Source organism: Corapipo altera, unplaced genomic scaffold, assembly GCF_003945725.1.
Source record: "Corapipo altera isolate COAL_440 unplaced genomic scaffold, ASM394572v1 107b, whole genome shotgun sequence".
In the NCBI taxonomy this organism is placed as follows: Eukaryota; Metazoa; Chordata; class Aves; order Passeriformes; family Pipridae; genus Corapipo; species Corapipo altera.
The window spans coordinates 595605-614944 of NW_020884951.1; the positions used below are offsets into that span (position 1 = coordinate 595605).

The window sequence follows — 19340 nt, forward strand, 5'->3', positions numbered from 1 at the left end:
GGCAGGAAAATCCCTGGCTGCTGGGGAGACCAGAGCCAGGGCAAGTCTCGGGTTCCCCAGCTGGGGTGTTTTTACCCTGCTGATGGGTGAACCAGGGCAGTGAGCTGGGTGAAGAAGGACAGTTAAAATCAGCAGCAGAGAATAAGAAATTCAGCCTGACCGGGGGAGCAGTTGCCTAAAAATAGCAGCAAGGTTCTCAGCTGTGACAAGATACACTGGGATTTCTCCTGCTGACAGATGTATAATGGATAAGGGCACTGCACGTGCCATTTGCTGGCGCCTCTTGGGTGTCCTGGGGCTGTGCCTGCATTTTAGGGGATCAGGGTGGAGGCGCTTTCCGTGTTCTGCAGAGTCAGCACACGCTGATTTTGGCCACTGTGCATCTTTGAAAACCCAGCCCATGCCCTGGGGAGTGCAGAAAATGAGGCTGTGGGGTTGTAAGCAAAGAAATTAATTAGTGAGGAAAACAAATCCTCCCTGAAACTGCAGGAATCCCCCTTCTCCTAGCTGGCCCCTCTACAACTGGTCTCCCTGCCACCTCCTGGCTCACCCCAGGGAGGGCCACCCCCATGCCCACTGTGTGCCAGGGGGGGCAGGACAAGCAGGAGGCTGTTCTGTGCCATCAGAGTGATGGGACAAGTGTGACAGTCAGCAGTGATTACGGATGAGGTGGCTGCCTATGGGGATGGGGACAGGGACAATGCTTTGGTCCTCTGTCCTCTTTCCCACATTCTGCTGCTCGCTTTTCCCATCTCACTTCTTTACCCTAAAGCAGTGGATTGGCATGGATCAGTGGTGCCTGTGTGGCTCTCCCTTTGCCATTGATGTCACCTGTTTGTCCCCCCAGCCCCAAGCTTGCTTTCCCCATGGCCCAGGGAAAGCCTGAGTCTGAGCTGCAGTGGTGGAGAGGACCAAAGAGAGAAACACAGAAACAATCCAGAGAAGCCTTTCCACACAGGGGGTTGTATTTAGAGATGTGTGTTTGTGTTCCTCTCAAAACCTCATTTTGGTGCAGCCCATTGCAGTCTCTCAGTGCAGATTTTGTGTGGCTGGGGAAGGAAAACCTTCTCCAAGCTTTGCCCATGTCAGTCCCCAGCTGACACCTCACAAGGGGCACCGTGGCTGTCCCAGGGTTTACTGATAAGGGCAGGTAGCTAAGCCCTTAATTGCTCTGGGGGGAGATGTGGCAGTTTTGGACATAATTGGCCACTGCCCGAGGCTCAGAACAAATCACAAGGTGATCCGCATTGATTTATAAGCATGTTTATTTTTACCAGCCTGGAATGTCCCTCTCCTGGCTGGCAAACAGGGATGTGTCCTCCCTTCCCCACTTGAGAACCAGCAGTGTTTTCTCTGGTAGGGATGAACCAGCAAGGATTCCCTCTGCCATCCTGCCTTGCAATGGGAAACTGAGGCAGGGAGTGGTGCTGGGGGGGTCAGGCACTGTGTCCCCCTGGTGCAGGGTGCAGCTGGCCACCATGAAACCCCAGCAGCTTTTGCACAGGTGCCCAAGTGCTGTTTTCCCCCCAACCCATCTGTGGGCCAGCCGAGGGGTGGCTGTTTGGGTGGGCAGGGAAGGGGTAGGGGTCCCCACAGGGTGCCCACCCTGGTTCCTAGCTTGCCACAGCCCACCAGTGTCCCCAACCCTGGGGACAGCCAGGCCCTGCCACCTCGCTGCCTGGCACAAAGTGGGGCATTGAGGGACACAGCCGGGCTTTGTCCACCCTGTGCCTGCCGGGAAGGGGCCGGTTGCCCTCTGCAGGCTTCCCTGGCCCTGTGCTGGCTCCACAGCTGCAGCACACAGGGGAGCTGGGGGCACCCTTGGGAACAGGGGCGCCCCTGGGACGTGGGGCACCCAAGGGACCAGGATCCACCTGCTGCAGCCCTAAAGCCACGGGGACCCCATGGCTGTGCCCACCCGAGTGCCATTCCCCAGTTGGGGTCACGGGGCTGGGGAGAGTAGCTGTGGGATTCCTGCCAAAAGGGGGAAAGCTCCCAGTCTGGAGCCCCCAAAGATGAAAACAGGTCTCTGGGACAGGGAACCCTTATTCACCACTGGTCAGGGAGGTGACAGAGGGGCATCACTGAGGCTGGTCTCCCACACTGCCACAGTGGGCAGCTGGGACAAACACAGCCTGGTGGGCCCGGGGGGGCATCCCCAGAGCCACCGAGGAGGGGGACACCCTCTCCGCTCTCCCTTGCACCCAAACTTCTCATTTTCTTTTAAAAAGCCTTTTTCCCCAAGAGCCCTGAGGGGGGCCATGGGGCAGCTGTGCCCAGGCAGCCGCCGGGCACCCGGGAGCTGGCAGCCAAGGGGTGCTGGGGGGGCCGGGGGAGGGCGGGGTCCGGTCCCTTTAAGGGGGGTGGCTGTCACTCAGAGAGCCCTTTTCTTTGCTGGAGAGCGGGACAGGCACCCAGAGGGGGGAATTCAGGGCGTGGGACCGCCAGGCAGGCGAGGGCTCCACAGACAGCACCGAAGCAGCCGAGCGGGTGGTCGGGGCAGTTCACCAAGTCCAGCGCCATGGGTGAGTATGGGGTGAGGGTGGCGACCACCCGGGGAGCTGTCACTGGTGGCCCTGGGGACCCTATCCCAGAGCAAAGCCCCCTGAAACTTTCCTCTGGCACCAGTGAGGTCCTGGTGACCCTGGTGTGGCCATGCCGGCCATGGGAGTTGCTCAGGGGGGATGCCTTGGCGTGGCAGGGATGGCGTTTTCTTTCTTTCCCAAAGCAGTTTTCTGTCCCCCGTGTGCTGTCTGTGGGGACAGATGCCATTCCCACAGCTTGTCCCACCCAAGCCCTCACCTCAGGGGTTGGAGAGATGAGAGCTCCTGCCTGGGGGCTGGCAGGAGCTGGGAGGTCCAGGCAGGGCCCTGAGACCTGTCACAGCTCGTGCCGTTTGTATGCCAGCAGCCTTGGGAAAACGGAGACACTCCTTGTGCCTCAGTTTCCCTACAACAAAGCTAATACTCACCAGCATACCCCTGGGACATCGGGGCTGCCCTGTTCCCAGGGGTGCCTTGTGCTGCTGGCACACTGCCTCCTCCTCCTGCCTGCAGCACATTGTTTGGTGCTGGCAGCAGCTGAGCCTGTGTACAAGACTCAGGACTGTGCGGCACAAGGGCTCTTTCTCTCCTCCTTTGCCCTCCCTAGGCATCCCCAGTGCAGCTTCCCAAAGCCCAAAGGGCTGTGGCAGGAGCCTGTCAGGCGCTGTTGCATCCCGGGACTCGCAGTCTCTTGGGAACGGAGCCGTTCCCTGTGCCCCAGCACAGGCACCTGCCATGCCACTTCCCAGGTGGCTAAAAATAAAAATAGGAAAGGCTGGTTTGGCCCAGCACCCCGCTGGGTGCACAGGGCCATCCCCGTGGGTCCCAGAAAGGTTTGGGAGCAGCTCTGGCCAGGCTGAGTGGGGCCCCCCCTGGAGCTGCTGCGTCCAAGGCAAACAAGAGGGAGGGGTCCCAGCACTCCCCTATAGCGCTGCCTTTGTTCCCTGTTTGCTCTTGGCATGGGGCAGCCACTGGGGTGGCAGTGCCAGGACAATCCCCCATTGTCCTCGGTGCCACTGCGCAACCTTGCTCCCAGTGGGGAGGGGACAACGCTGCTGGCCAGGACCCCACGGCTTCCTTGTCCTTTGAGGGAGGAGATAAGCACTGTGGGATTCGTGGAGGGAGCGTGGGTTTGGTGTGGGGGCCTTCTTGGCATTCAAGGCAGAAATACTATGGCCAGATGGGATGTGCACAGGCAGCCACTGTGCCCTGGGCAGTGGGGTGCCAGAGCCCACATCCTGGGGAAGGGGAGCAGCTTCCCTGCACACAGCCAGGGCAGCAGGTTGTCCCAGCTTAGCTGAGGCCAAACTGATGCTCTGGACCCAGATGCCAGTGGCTGCAAAGCCACCTGACCGCCTGCCCCCAAAGCAGGCAGGACAGTGGCTGGCTGAGCACTCCAAACCCAGCCCATTGGGAATCCAAGCTAACCCTCCTGCATGTTAGAGCCCTGATGTGCAGAAGGAGCAGGTGTCCATGGCCCCACTGCTGAAGAAAAACAGCATTTAAGCAATCCAAGCAGCACGCTGGCAGGTATCCTCGCTTTCCCTCCCCACACACAGGTCCTGGAGGAGTAAATCTATTGCACAAGTGCTGTCATTCAGGGAGCTGACACGGCTCCTCTCCATAAGCACATCTGCCCACGCAAAGGGGCTGCTGCAGCCCCAGCTGCCTGCAGGGTGCCAGGCGAGGGGACAAGTGCAGCCCAGTGTGCCACCTGGAATCCTGGAGAGCTCAGGGTGCATGCTGGCTCCTGCTGGGCTGTCCCAGACTGTGCCACATTGCTGGATCTGCACTGGGGTTTGCCTCTGTGGAGGTGCTGGGCTCCCCTTCATCTCTGGTGGCAAAAGAACGTTGCAGGCAGCTGGCATGACTGCTGGGCTGTGCCAGCAGTGGGGAGCCCATTAGCAGCTTGTTTGCCAGGTCCCACTGGCATTACACTGTATCACGCTCTATTTCCATCTCATTTCTCATGGGTCAGCATGGCTGGGTCGCCTTGGCCCCTCATAGCCCCACGCTGCCATCACCCCCAGGCACCCTTGGGTGGGCTCCTGCGTGCTACTTAAAGAGCTCTCAGGGAAGCTGCTGAGTTTGGCTCCCCAGCACCATGAGGAATCATTTCTGGGGTTTCCTTCAATGTGCTTCCCTCTTCCTGCCAGGCACCTTTCTGCCCCTGAGCTTGCCTGCTCCTGAGCTGTAGGGTCCAAGCAGTCCTCATCCCGGCAGTCTCGTCCCACCTCACTTCTTTTCTCCACAGGTTTACTGGAGTGCTGTGCCAGATGTCTCATCGGGGCACCCTTTGCTTCGCTGGTTGCCACTGGCTTGTGCTTCTTTGGGGTAGCACTGTTTTGTGGCTGTGGGCACGAAGCCCTCACAGGCACTGAGCAGCTCATTGAGACCTACTTCTCCAAAAACTTCCAGGACTATGAGTATCTCATCGACATGTAAGTACCCTGCTGCAGGGTATCTCCCTTACACCGGAACCCCTCATGTCTTTGTCTTGTTCTTTGCCAGCACAGGGTGTCCAGCTGGGCTGGTCAGGGCAATGGTGTCACCAAGTGACATGGAGCCCCCAAGCTGCCTTTGCCATGTGCCAGTGCCACAGCTCCATGGCAGGGTCCAGTGGCCACTTGTTTTCACTTCATGCCATTTTTTATCTGACCCTTGCTAGGTGCCCTGGGTAGAGCTGGACCTCTGCACCGGGTAGGTATGGAGGGTATGAGGGAGTTGGTGGCAGCCCACAGCCTTGCTCGCCGCAGCTTTGCCCCAGCTTGCTCCTCTTGTAGCTTCACCCTCCGTTTCGGTCCCTCTGGGGCGGCGTGGGGAGGGGTAAGTCATGGTGGCCACGCAGGGCTGAGCTCTCCATCACCTGAACATCCCTGCCCACTCCTCTCCCTGGCAGCATCCATGGTTTTCAGTACTTCATCTATGGCACAGCCTCCTTCTTCTTCCTCTATGGATCCCTGCTGCTGGCCGAAGGCTTCTACACTACCGGCGCCGTCCGGCAAATCTTTGGGGACTACAGGACCACCATCTGCGGCAAGGGCCTCAGCGCTACGGTAACTGGGGGCCCGAAAGGGAGGGGAGCGCGAGGCCCCCAGCGAGCTCACTCGTGGCAGCGGGTGTGTCAGTGTTTGGGAAAGTGGCTAGGACATCCTGACAAGGTGATCTTAACCGGGGTTTGACACCCCTTCGCGCGCCCCAGCGGGTTCGCCACGCTCGGCGTGGCCAAAGGGCAGGAGACTGGGGCCGTCCGGGTTTTGGGGTATCCCAAAGGGAAGCGCAGCCCGGTCGCCCTCCCCCAGGCCTGCCGTGGCCCCTGGGGACCAAAGCAGCCCGAAAGGCCCCGTTTAGTCAAATTGCTTCATGCTTGAGCATTGGCAGGGAGAGCTGTGAGCATCCCTGCTGCAGTGCTTGGCAGCCCAAAGCTCTACGGCACCTGGTGCCCCTGGGATTGTTCTCTGTGCTGTGCTTGGGAACCATGACAAAGTGCTGGCAAAGGGACCTTGTGGCCTGGGGGAGCGGAGGGGCATGGCTGTGGTTCCCTCGGGGGCTGGTTGGGGTGGCACCATGGAGGGAGGGCAGGAGAGCCACATTGACACGCCAAGGCAGCTTTTGCAGCTGCCCTCCCGCAGGGACCAAACCCTGCTTGGCCGTGGCCATGGTTATCCCTCCCCCCACTGAAAGTGGCAGCCATCCTGCTGCCACTGGTCACCCCCATGCACATGTAGCTGGGCGTGGATCCGGGACTGGCACTGTCCCCGTGAGCCACAGGAGCGCCCGGCTGGGGCTGCTGCCCTGTGCTGGCTGCCTGGGGACACGCTGGGTTTGGCAGAGCTGGATGCAGCAGCATCGCAGTCCCACACCTGCCCCACACCCTCCCCTGCCTGGGGAACCTCGCGCTCCCCTGTCCATGTCCCTGGACCCTCGGTAACCACGGCTCTGCCCCGGTTTGTCCTGCCCCTTGCAGTTTGTGGGCATTACCTACGTCCTGACCATCATCTGGCTCCTGGTCTTCGCCTGCTCTGCGGTGCCCGTCTACATCTATTTTAACACTTGGACCACCTGCCAGTCCATTGCCAACCCCACCAAGACCACGGCCAGCATTGGCACCCTGTGTGCTGATGCCAGGATGTACGGTGAGTGCTGGGTTCACCACCCAGGAGCCAGGGCTCAGAGCAGAGGAGAGGGGATGGAGGAGAGGGCCCAGGCACACTATGCTGGGATAAAGCAGGGCAAGTGCTTAAGAGCCCTGAAACACCAGGGTGTGCATGACACACATGGCTGTGGGAAGCTGAGCAAGGAAGCCAGCAGGCAGCTGTGCCCAGCTCACCTGGCTCCCACATCTCCCCAGGTGTCCTCCCCTGGAATGCTTTCCCTGGCAAGGTGTGTGGCACCAACCTGCTCTCCATCTGCAAGACCAGCGAGGTAAGTGCCTCCTGCCATTCCATGTGTGTTGCCCTCAGTTCCCCTGGCCTGCCCAGGCAGCACATGGGACCCTGGGAGCTCACTCCTCTCTTCCCTTGCAGTTCCAGATGACTTTCCACCTCTTCATCGCAGCCTTTGTGGGGGCAGCTGCCACGCTGGTCTCACTGGTGAGTCAGTGCTCCCCCTGCCCAGCCGTTCTCATCCGCCTGGCAAGGAAGTGGGGGCAAAGGACGGCAGAGGTGGTGGGCATGGATGGGACAGAGCCTGTGCTCGTGTCATTTTCTGGCACGTAAGTGCAGATGGTGAACTGAGGCCGTAAGAAGGTGGAGGTGGCTGCTGGAGGGGATCTGGAGAGGCTTTAGGAGAGCTAGAGGGAGATGTCCTGCTGCCAATGCACTGAGTCCCCTGCCTTTCCCCCTCTCGCTTTACGCCAGCAACAGGACACTGCAGTGTCCTGATGGTGCAGTGGGGCCATGGGGCTCTGCAGGGCACTGCCCTGTTGGGGTGTGGGGCTGGGGGACGCCCCCTCGCTCACTCTCTTCCCACCCACAGCTCACCTTCATCATCGCCGCCACCTACAACTTCGCAGTCCTCAAGCTGATGGGCCGAGGCACCAAGTTCTAGCCCGCGCGGCGGAGCCCAGCCAGACCAAGCGCCCTTCTTTTCTCTAACCCCGAGGCTTTAACACTGCAGCCACCTGACACCAGGTCTCCTGCCTTAACTCTGCCTTCGCTGATGACTCCCCTCCTCTTCCTCCCTCGCATCCATCGTGCTGAGCGTGACCAGGAAGGAGAGCTTCCCACCAATGGACACCTCTTCATGCACTTTTCTCTCTTTGCTCATCCGTAACCGGTTCGCTCTAGAGCCAAGCCCGTCAAAACCAGCCAGAGAAGAGGAGGGACTTACTCCAGTGTCCCGATTGTTGCCTAGGGATGAGCAAAGGCCTTCATGCTCCTGGGAGGAAGAAATCCATGTAGGTTGCTCCGTGAGTAGCAAGAGGCTACCCAGAGAGAAAAGGAAGTTGGCCCAGTCCTGGTACCATTGCTAGAGACTCTCCTGGAGCTGTCTGCTGTCACCACCCATGGATGGAGAATAAGAGAAGGATTTTTTTTTTTCCTTAGCAGAGAGAGATGAATTTAACCTAAATTGCCTGCTGCAGCCAAGGCAAAGGGAGTTCAGGGCAAGGATCTTCCCAGTGTGGAGAAGAGAGTGCTGACCCCAATGCCGATAAAGCCCTAACCCAGCTGCCCCTATTAAAGCCTAAAGGAGTTTGGTGTCTCTGTAGACAAAGGGGGACTCTTGGCTTTACCCTCCAGGCAGCAGAGAGGCAGCAAATAGGTTTGACTGAGAGGGGACATCTCTGCAGCAAGCCCTGGGAGTGTAGAGCCAGAGCCATCCCTCCGTAGGCAGGGGATAACCCTCAGGACCGCGTGCCCTGCCCTGCCCTGCCAGCGCCGCGCTCGCCGCACGCTCTCGGCCCTTCACAATGGTGCTCTTCTCTGGGGTGATGTCTGCTTCTCTAACCTCCGCTGCGCCGGAGAGCTTCCTCTGCTTCTCACCCACGTCAGATGTAACCGTCCCTCGCTCTGTCCCCTTCGTCCCCTCACCCTCTTTTCCTGCAAGTCAGTACAGCTGTCTGGTGACTGCCAGGGTGGGAGGGATTGGCGGCATCTCGCTTCCAGGTGAAACCCGTGGAGGAATTGAGGAGGGAAGGAAAGGTGGTGGTTTGGGGCAGAAACGCAGCCAGTCTCTGCAATCCAGATCGTTTCTGGTGCCAGTTCAGTCTTTCCCCATGGAGTGGGGCAGCAGGGCAAGGGGTTTGGTGGAGGTGGCCTCTCCTCCATGACTGTTCTCCAGCTGGAGGAAAGCCCTCTGGCTGGGTAGCACAGCTCCAGCCAGACCTGCCAAAATGCTGCTTCCAGTCCTCCCCCAACAACTGGTATTTTGATTTGCTCTTCCCTGCCTCTCCTTAATGCTAATCTTTGTTTTTATTTATTGGAGAAACTACTTTCAGTGGCAGACTGTAGCTCCATCTTGCATGGATTTCTTTTTTTTTTTTTTTTCCTGTGTCTGTATTATTGTGATATATTTTTTAAGTGCTGGTTTCAGCAGGGGCAAGGATAAAGAGGCAGATCTGCTGAGCAGTGAATTTGAAGGATCCTTGCCGCCGGGAATGCTGAAATAGGTTGGCCAGGCTACCAACGCACATGGGATGGGGAGGGGGGAGATGCCAGGACGGGGTGGCAGGGTGGGGAGAAACCAGTCAAGATCTGGAAATTCACATCAACGCTATCTCTCTTGGGGGTTGCTGGGGTTTTATTTGATATCCATTTAACAAAAAATAACCAGATCCTCCTTCCCACACTTGGCCCCAGACCCCACACACGCACACACACACGCACACACACACACAGACAAACACATGGGCAAAAAGAGTTAATCAACTGAAAGTGTTTCCTTCATTTCTGATCTAGAATTTCAACTTGTTAACAAGCAATAAAAAGGAGCAAGTTTTTAGAGACTTATCTTACAAGATGTATTTTATAAAAATTAAAGAAAATAAATTAAAATTAAGAACATTCTGAACAAGGTATACGTCTGCCTGTCCATTTGTTGTGCTGGCTTTCCCAACCCCCCCCTGCCCACAGCTGAAAAAAAAAAAAAAGCAGGGAAGGGGAGGCTGCAGAGGAGAAGGGCTCAGAGGAGCAGCACTTTTCAGCCCCACTGCTGGCCAGCAGTCCCTTCAGGAGTTAACCAACTCACTCCAGCCTTGAGGTTCATAACTCTGACTTCAAAATCTTTGTTCCCAGCTGGGGAGCCCTTAAAACCTCTATTTCTCTTCCAGCCACCCAGAGGAAATCTGGTGTCTTGTAGCAGGCACTTGACTGTGTTTGGTGATGTGCTGCTGCCCTTTAATACTCAGCCCATGTGGTGACAGCCTCTGTCATGTCTCCTTATGCAGCAGCTACAGCACAACCACAGCAAAACCAACCTGCACGGCTCAAGCTGCAACATGTTTGGGACAAGTGTGTCCAGAGCCACACAGAGCGTGCAATTCCCTCACTTATAGAAAGTCTTGTGTGGAATAGGATGGTCCTGGTGAAGTACAAGGGCACACTGGACTGTCACACTGTCACAGGGCCCTATGTGTCCAGCCTCTTGCTGCAGGATTGTTAACAGTGTGCTGGTGCGTGGGTTGGCTGCTGCCTTTCTGCCCCTGATCAGACACATGCTGCTCTTAAGTGCCTGTTTCCACAGCAGCTGCTCAAAAAATTATTGATTCAGATGTTGCTTCTCTTGGAAATTCTCCCCAGGAGCTGTGCAGGGAGAGAGGCCACAGAGGGATGCTCCCAGATCCACGCTAAGAACCCTGGACCACTCCAGTTTGCAGCAGGTCTGTCTGAAAGGCAGATTTCAGGCACGTGGCTATGTGCCCAGGAGCAGCAGAGTGGGCTGGGAGCTGTCAGGCTGATCCTTACCCTCGGCCAGGACCTTCTCTGCTCTTCCTAAGTGGGACTGTAGCCCAAATCCCACCCTTCCCTCTCTCCCTTGGCTTCAACCCCCTGCAGGCAGGCAGCACTTCCCCATGCATCCTGGCCGGGGGTGGTTTAGCTCATGGGTTGCTGCTGCCCCAGCTCAGTGGCACAGCTGTGCCCACACCTCAGCCTTGCCCCAGCTCACAGAAACTCGTGGGGCTGCAGCCAGCATCAACAGGGCCCTTTGTTCCCAGCATTCCCAGATGCCATCACCCTCCTCTCCCCATGCTGAAAGGGCCCTGTGTGTGCACAATCAGCCACTGGGCAGGAGCGAGCTGGGGAACAAAACACCATCTCTTTCCCCTGGCGGAGACTGGTGCCCACCCCGGCCGTGGCGAGGGCTGGGGACAGCAGTGCGAGGTGGTGTGTGAAAGCAGCCGGCATGGCCAGGGTGCCGGGCGAGACCGGGGGCTGAAGGACACATGTAGCCTCCTCAGGTGTGCCCTTGGCTGTGCCCGGCTGCCACCCCCCCGGGTACATGGGTCCTGCCCTCACAGCTCCTTTCCTGGGCACGCAGTGCCCTCCAGGAGCTGGCTGAGAAAAGACAGGGAATAAATAAACTCTGACTCGTACCAAAGCACATCTCTGTAAAGCCCAATCAGGAGAACTCGCAGGAGGAGTCTAGTGGCTGAACTGTGGCTGCACTTTGCTACCACAAAGGCTGGGCCAGAGAAGGGGACTCTGGAGCAGGTCCCATGGGCTGCCTTGCCGGCAAAAGGGCGAGGTGACTCCCACCCCTCCATCCTGTGCCCGGCCGCTCAGGGAGATGGCCCTGTGCGCCCCTGGGAGAGGAGAGGGAAGGGGAGAGATGGGGATGGCGGCACCCAGGGGTGTTGGTGATGACCACAGGTCCCCAGCCCTCCGCTCAGGCGGCCCCCAAGGGCGAAGGGCCGCCGGGGCCGATGCTCCTGCCGGTCGCCCCCGCATCCCCGGTACTGCGGCTCCGCATCCCCGGTCCTGCGGCTCCTCCCCGCGGCCGCCGGACGCAGCGGCGGCTGCCCGGGCAGGGGAACAAGGCGGGGACGAGCCCCTGCTCTCCCCGCGGTCCCGATCCCCCTCCCTGCCCTGCCCGGCCCCCGCGGTGGCTGACAGTGCTCCCCCGGGGACCCCTCCCTTGAGCCTCGGGAGCCCACCGGGACACACCAGAAACACCACCGGCGGCTCCCACCAGAGTCTTTCTCTACAATGGGCTCGGTCCTGCACAGCTCTCAGCATGAACAGTACATAAAAGCTACTCTGGACATCCAGCCGCAGCCATTCCTAGCCCTGACCACAGAGCACATTCCTCTGAGGCCACACAGGCAGGTACTGTCTCCTGTCTTGCCCTCTTAGCAAGGGCTTGGAAAGGTTGTGTGGGATGAGCAGGAAGGCTCAGGGAAAGGGGACAGTGCTGGAGGCAAACCCAGGGCTGCCCTGGCTCAGCCCTGCATCCTTTCACCTGCACTGACACTTGGCAGAGGGGACAGAGGGCACAGCGGGCACAGCAGCCAGGGCAGGGCACACTCAGGCTGCTCCTCAGGGCAGCTCCTTCAGCCTGGTCCTGACTTCAGTTCAGGCAGGGAAAGGGCTGTGAGGGGTGAGCTGTGCCAAGCAAGCAGTCCTGCCTGTCAGAGCCATGGTGTGGTACTGTCACCCCCTGCCCTGGAGGAAGTCCTCACCTGCCACTTCTCAGGCTCCCAGCTGCTTTCTCTCCATCTCTGGGCACAGTCTGGCTATACCAGGGAATTGCCTGAATACCAGGAGGGAATAGCTGGTGGGAAGTCATAGAATCATAGAATGGTAGAACTGCCTGGGTTGGAGGGGACCTTAAAGATCACCTGGTCCCAACTCCCCTGCCACAGGCAGGGGCAGCTTCCACTAGACCAGGTTGCTCAGAGCTCCATCCAGTCTGAACTGGAACACTTCCAGGCACGAGGCACCCACAGCTTCTCTGTTCCAGGAGTGGAACAGCCTCATCCAAACCCTGTGATGCTTCCAAGGCCAGAATCATCTCCCTCCAGATCCTGTTCACTGTCTGTTTTCAGCTGTCTTTTGAAATGGCCAAAGTAAGAGCCTGGAGGCCCCCAGATACTCCAGCCCACATTTTAAAAGCATGATTTCCAAGGACTTTGGACCCTCCACTGCCTCCTGGAATCATGGATAGGCAAGACCTGTGAGGAAAATAAACTAAAAGGTTCTGCCAAAAGAAACAGCAGGCACAGGCTCTGCAAACACAGAGAAAGCCTCCCAAAATAAGCAGCCATCCTGGCAGGACAGCGGACAAGAACAGTCCCCATATGCTGATTTTCTTCTGGGCATCCTATTGAAATCATGCCTGGTTACAACCCCCTGGAGCCTGAGGGATCAGTTCCAAGATCACAGGAAGAACTCAAAGGAAAGTACCGGGCTTGCTGCTGAGAGCCCAGGCTGAGAATTTAAAATGTAGTGACAGAAGGAAGCAATGTGGAAGGTTTCTGTTATGAAAGTGTTTTCTGATACACTCTTGAAAAGGCAAAACTGGTCATTGGCTTCAGCTCGTGAGTTCTATTCCTTCAGCTCCTGGTCTAGTTAGGCCCACTAAGGAATAACCAACCCCTCTGATCCCTGATCCCTTAGTGACTTCTCTCTGCCAAATGCTGTAACCAACCACATCCCTCAGGAGAACAGAATAAACCAAGCAGGCAGCCTCTTCCTGATAAAACCTAAAGGCAGGTCTCTGCTGGGGTGTGCATGTTCTCCCTGAGAAGAGATGCTGGGAAAGAGCATATCCCAGCTTGGCATTAGCAGGGAGGTGAATCCGAGCTGGGAATGCTTCCGGGTTTTATTTTTACCACTGCTGTGGGAAAGCCTGTAAAATCTCCAGAGCCATGGCAATGTGGATGCTCCCGTTTCCCCCAGGCTCGGCAGGGTTGACAGGGACAGTCACCTGCACAGGGACTGTGTTCCTGCTGCAAGCTCTTGGTGGCTGCAATTAACTTGTACTTAAGCCCAGACAACTACTGATTTTTGGGGTGGTTTTTTTGGTTTCTTTTCCTACAGTGTGTCTAACAGCCATCAGGATTTTTAAAACTTGAGCTGGCAACAGGTTCCCACAGTTGTAGGAACTCCTGGAGCAGGAGATCTGTGCTGGGTACCTTGCAGATGCTCTCAGCAGCTGCTGTTAAGGCAGGAGGAGGTGAGACCCGAGGTCTGCTGGATAGGAGCTGAGGGAAAATGTTCCACTGCTTCCCTTATAATGTGGCACTGTGCTCTGGGCTTGGGAGGTGGGTTTGGGACCTGCAGGGGGAGGTACCAGTGATACCTGGAGGTATGGTCTGGCTACAAGCCCTCATTGAGAACCCCAAACTTTTCCCCATTCATGCAAAAGAGCTCACCTTGTCCTGCTGCCCTGCCCTGCTGATGGACAGGCAGGGAGAGACCTCAGCTTTACAGAAGGTCCATCCTTCAGCCCTGGCACAAACGGTGCATGCTAAAAAATGGCTCTTGCCAACAGCAAATGGAGCCCAGTGCTGTTTGCAGAGGCCCAGCCCTGGGGACAGTGGACAGCAAGCACAGTGCAGTGACAGGCAGAGGGAGCCCCAGGCTAGAAAGCAAAGGGATGAGCAGGGAAAGGTGTCCAAGCCATCCAGGAGATGTGCATGTCCCTGGCACAGCAGTGGGAGCCGATGCTGCCATCTCTGGGTGGTCCCAGCCTTGTAGAGCTGTGATATCCCCCTCTTTTGAACACCTCTGCTCTTTAGGAAACTTATTAAAAGAAAACATCTCCTGGCTCCTCAGCAGCCCCCCCTGGCAGGGCCAACCAGCACACAAGGACTGGAGCCTGTTCCAACCCTGGGCCCCTGCACAAATCAGCTCCAGGGGAACGAGGCTGTTCAGAGATGGAAACTGGAACTGCAGATCAGAGGCTGGGATCTTGAAGGAAATATCAAGCAATGTTAACTGAAGAAAAATCTAGAGGCCTGGGAAAGTCAGACATAGGTAAATAAACAGTAACAATAACATCCTATAAAAACCTCTTGCACCAACAGAATCTTCTCCTTAAAGAGTCTGTTTTTCCAGAGATTGCAAGAGTTGCTCAGATAGCATTCACTCCCCATGAATACGAGTGTTCAGCCCCTTTGAAAAATCAGATCCTTCTAAAGAACCTTGCATTAATTCTCCAGCCCCTTCCATGAACAGCTGCCCTGCAGAGAAGGGCAGGATCACCCCGGGCTCCCCCAGAGGAAATAGGGGAATGCTCATGCTCTGCATGCTCAGAGACTGTGTCATGATGGGAACAAGCTGCTGGCACAGGGCAGAGATTGCCCTGCTCCAAAGCACAGCATCACTGCTTGATCTGAGCTGCAAAATTTACCATCCAGCAGCTCATCAGAGCAGGAATCACACTCAGCAGCTGGTGTTTACGTGCTCAGGGTGGGCTCCTATGTGCCCACAGGCAGTCACAGCTTTGGCCAAATGCTTGCAGGGGAAGTTGCAGGACATGAGGTTTGAGTGGCAAAGGCTGCAGTCAGCAAGCACTCATCTCTTTGCTATACAGATAGCCTGGAACTAACACCTAGCAGGGGGCAGGAGCCTGGCATCCTTTCTAGAAGGTACTTTGGGCCCCCCATCCCCATTTTTCAGCCACCTTGAACAGAGGTAGAACTGGTGCAGCTCTCTCCCCTTTGGACTGAACACAGCAGCCAGTTATCTGAGCAGACACTCTCAGTGTCTTCTCTCAGTGAAGTCTGTCATAGGAATTACAGATAACACACACTGTTATCCCATGAGGGAATGGCATGGGTTAACTGTGCTCAGCAGCACCGCACCTGACACAACAGGGGATACACTGAATGGTTCCATGTTGCAGCATTCAGATGGGAACATCAGTGCTGGAGCAACTGAAAACGTGGATCCATCAGCTAATGAAGCACAGTGGTCACTGGCACCAGACAGAGAGGGGATTTAACAGCTGACCATGCCTGAGTCCCCCAACCACCTGCACACCTAAGAGACAGCCCACCCACCTACCATCTGGTCTGCCAGAGCACATCATCTGAGCACAGCGATTGCTTGTGACAGAAACCAGCTGAAGTTTCACACTCCAGATCTCCTGAGTAGCTCCAAACACTTTGACATGACCTGGTGAGCATCCACATCAGTATTTTTCACCCAGGGCTTCAAGGTACGAGAAGTGAGATCTGGTGTTGAGCCTCCACAAGAGACAAGGAAACATATATTAAACAACAACAGACATAAATAACAAAAAATAACACTCACACAAGACAAAAAAAGGTGAGGAAAACCAAACCAGAAATAGGCAGCTACAAAGAAACAATGCTGTCACATTCAAATACAGGCCCATCTCTCCTTCATATATTGCTCCAGATCAGAGCTCTAACAATTCTCATCACAAGTCAGCCTCAGGACACAATGCACTTATCCCAAACAACAGATACACACACCTCAGCCTCTCCAGTATTTGGCTTTTTCACAGTCACATGGGCCAGAGTCTTTACAACAAGTTTTTTCAGGATGCTGAGCAGGCTTTCCTTTGGCAGTATGGTCATGAGTGGGTCTAGTATTTTTTTTGAGTTCAGGACTAAAATACTTTAGAGTGCTCTCAGCTTTGCTCTGCAGGCAGTTCTTGGTACAGAACAGATCACTACTGTCTTTAGTGAATTTAAAGGACTTTAGCCCAGTCCTTTAAACCTGCTAAAACAGGCAGAGATGGAAGCAAGACTACGCTCACATGCTCTGTTAAACAGCTCCCTCCTGCGGATACATGCTCTGTGCCTGAGAACTCCAGGCAGGATTCAGACGGTGAGGTTGCAACCCCCCAGTGAGCACAAACCACTTATTGTCCTCATGGCCACTCTCCTCAGAGTGCCCCAGGGCTGCCCACGTGTGTTCCCATCCAGCTGCTGGCTCCAGCGGTGCTCCCGAAGCAGCAGCCACTCTTAACAACAGGAAGACCCCGATTTGGAGCTGGAGTGCAGGTCAATGGTGTGGCCCAGCATGCAGTGCTCCAGCTGCTCCTCCACCGCCAGCACCTGCCGCACAGCTTCCTCAAAGGCCACTGTCACATTGGTGTCGTCCTTGGCACTAGTCTCCAGGTACGGATAGTTACCGTTCTCCATGCACCAGGCCCGGGCCTCCTCCGTGCTCACCTGTCTCTCCAGTTTGTCTATTTTGTTGCCCAGGACTACAAACGGGAAGTGTTCGGGGTCCTTCACGTCAGCGTAATAGACAAACTCCTTCTGCCAGTTACTGAGGTTCTCGAAGCTCTGCCGGTCGTCCACGCTGAAGGTCAGCAGGCAGCAATCTGCCCCCCGGTAAAAGGGCGTCCGCAGGCTCTTGAACCGCTCCTGTCCCGCCGTGTCCCAGATCTGGAGGGTCACAAAACGCCCGTCCACCTCCAGGTCCCGGTTCAGGAACTCCACCCCGATCGTGTGGAACGCCTGCGAGTCAAACTTGTTGGTGACGTAGCGGTTCATGAGGGAGCTCTTCCCAACTCCACCATCCCCCAGGAGAATGACCTTCAGGAGCAAGGACTTCCCACTCATTGCAGCAGGACGGAGGGGGGGGGTCCCAAGGCAATCTGTAGGGTTCAGAAATAGTACAAAACACCCATTTGACTTGTGGATTCTGCAGAAAGACACATACAGAAGAACAGAATATGGCATTTTCGTCCCCATCTCTGAACAAGTTTTGTATATAGGAGGTAATCTCCTATACAGGAGGTAATCTCTCTTTTTAGAGAGATCTTATTATTCTAATCTCTCTTACTAGAGAGATTACAGCTGGGGACTGGACGAGCTTTCAGGCACATGAGTCCTCCATCAGGTCCAAAATGGATTCAGTGGGTCACCACTGTAAGTGCAAGATAAGAACAATGTTGAGAATTTAGTAGTGATTATAATACTTTTAGTGAAAACTCTGCATCTAAGCTTGTCCAGTTTTTCTAAACAGATCATCACTAGTTAAACATCTCTCCTGGCCTGCATCCTCAGGCTATCACAGGAACAGCAAAATCACCAGGGGTGCCTATCACCAGGCCTTCCTTCCCACCGCACCATCACCAGCTAAATAATTTCTCCTATCTGACTTGCTCCACTGGAGGGATGTAACAAATGTGCAGGTCTGTATCAATGCAAGTGATTCGTCAGGCCAGCTCTGGATCACCCTGAGGATGCTGACTCACCAGCGGAGCTGCGCGTGATCCCACGGCTCAGAAGGGGTTTCCCAGGCACAGGGACCAGCTGCTCTGCTGCTCCTTGCTGGCAATGCTTGTCACAGCCCAGTTTGCTCGGGCTCAGGTGCAAGTTTACACTGCAACAACCCTGACACCACAGGTTCCTTAGTCAGCAGCCTCCAGGCCAAGTGCCAACGCATCCTCCCCCTCCCAGGGATGCTCTACAGGCCTGACGTGGAATAAGAGGTTTGTCTGGCTGTTGTACTGTACCTGCTCTGGAGATACAGCTGTCTCTGGGAGTGTCCAGGGAACACTTTCCTTCAGAGTAACAGTCACTAAAAAACAAACATCAGTCATCCAGGTTGCCAGAGCTGCCCTCAGTGTCTTTGTTTGTGATGCTGATCCAGGATGGAAGAACAATAGCAGAGCTCTAGGAAGCTGCAAGAGCAGTACTGATAGCTGGAGTAAAACAGGCAAGAACAAGGCACCAAAGAGTTTCCCTTGCCCTAAGTGAAATGGAACAGAGCCCACACCTGGACAGGGCAGAGTATCATGTGGACGCTGCACCCAAAATAAGAACAGAATAAACTGAAGGGGCTCTGACATGACTGCACAGGCTGTGCACTCTGTGTCTCCCCTCAATCCAAGGGACATTGATAGCTGTGATCTGCCTGGCCTGCCTACTCACACTCTGCAATCTGATTTAAGGATGGAACATGCACCTGAACCTGCTATCCAGGAGAGTGAGCCAGCTGGCAACAGCCTGGGAGCTTGCTTACACCTGCTACCAACATTCCCGGGAAGGGTGTGGATGAGCAGTGCTGCTTAGTGATGACACCTCCAACCCACCAAAGCAGGAGCCCAGAAGAGCACTCCTACTCTGTCCAGGCCAAACCCCACTCTCTGCACTAATTGTGGGGGGTCCTGTTCAACTTTGATTCTGCACCCCTTCCAAACAGTGTGGTAACCACAAAGCCAAAAGCAGAAACTTCTGCTTCTAGCGAATTTCTGCACTTTCTGCACAAAAGGCTCACCAATTTCACTTCCCTGCACAGAAACAGCCCAAAACCAAGCATAGCTGAGCTAACTTGATGGGACATCTGTGTAGCAGTGCACGGTCCAGCAGTCCTAAAGCAAAGAACAAAATGCAAATGTCACAAGAGACAAACAGGACGTGCAGCACAGCTCCCTGGGGCCGCTGGCTGGGGGGAACCCTCCCCTGGGCAGGTGAGCTGCTCAACACCCTTGCTCCTTTGCCAAACCTTGCTGAGGGCGGGCTGAAGATAGTCCTGGCACAGGCCATCAGCCCAGAGGAGAGTTTCTGTTTAGAGATGGTTTGTTAGCGAGTGACCCGTTTTAAGAATGACCAGCAGGTGATGTCGGGCCGCTCCGGAGCCCGCAGGTCAGCGGGGCGGTGGAAACCGTGACAGAGCCGTGACACCGACAGCACATCCTCATCTGCCCCGCTGTGAGACATTCCAGCGGCTGACCCCCACTGCAGCAGGGCAGCCAGCACCTGCGTGCAGGTAACAACACGGGGAACACCAGCAGGGCGGGCACGCAGGGCCCGACTCTCCCCCCTCCCCGCTCCCCAGGCCCCGGCTCGGCGGAGGCGAGACCCCCCCGGCGGGTCCCACGGGAGCGACCAGGGGAGGTGCCCGTGGAGCGGTGCCCGCGGGGGGG

At 56.2% G+C, this 19340-nt stretch overlaps 2 protein-coding genes across 7 annotated transcripts in view; one reads left to right on the forward strand and one right to left on the reverse strand.

Annotated features, from left to right (window-relative positions):
• Positions 1 to 2390: 2390 nt before the first annotated feature.
• On the forward strand, positions 2391 to 9559 carry PLP1 (proteolipid protein 1). 2 transcript variants are annotated; one of them, XM_027663175.1, is made up of 7 exons: positions 2391 to 2525; positions 4798 to 4984; positions 5443 to 5704; positions 6511 to 6679; positions 6895 to 6968; positions 7070 to 7135; positions 7521 to 9559. In XM_027663175.1, the coding sequence occupies exons 1-7, from the start codon at positions 2522 to 2524 to the stop codon at positions 7590 to 7592; spliced, it is 834 nt and encodes a 277-aa protein (XP_027518976.1). In that variant the 5' UTR covers positions 2391 to 2521; the 3' UTR covers positions 7593 to 9559. The 2 variants fall into 2 exon arrangements, with proteins under 2 accessions (XP_027518976.1, XP_027518977.1); XM_027663176.1 differs by having other exon boundaries at positions 5443 to 5599.
• A 6251-nt stretch (positions 9560 to 15810) lies between these two features.
• Positions 15811 to 19340, reverse strand: part of RAB9B (RAB9B, member RAS oncogene family) — an 11865-nt gene continuing 8335 nt past the window's right edge. For 2 of the 5 annotated variants that reach the window (XM_027663179.1, XM_027663184.1), the window contains 2 exons: positions 17928 to 17992; positions 15811 to 17063 (listed from right to left, as the gene is read on the reverse strand). In XM_027663179.1, coding sequence (XP_027518980.1) covers positions 16423 to 17063; positions 17928 to 17992 — 706 coding nt within the window. In that variant the 3' untranslated portion in view covers positions 15811 to 16422. Of the gene's footprint in view, positions 17111 to 17927; positions 17993 to 18691; positions 18878 to 19340 lie in introns of those variants that run through there. The other 3 variants (XM_027663183.1, XM_027663180.1, XM_027663181.1) reach the window with 3 other exon arrangements.

Bases quoted from the DNA above. Each gene is read 5' to 3' on its own strand.
- PLP1 (XM_027663175.1), top strand. The intron at 4,985-5,442 runs GTAAGTACCCTG...TCTCCCTGGCAG, and splicing joins TATGAGTATCTCATCGACAT to CATCCATGGTTTTCAGTACT. The intron at 6,680-6,894 runs GTGAGTGCTGGG...ACATCTCCCCAG, and splicing joins TGCTGATGCCAGGATGTACG to GTGTCCTCCCCTGGAATGCT.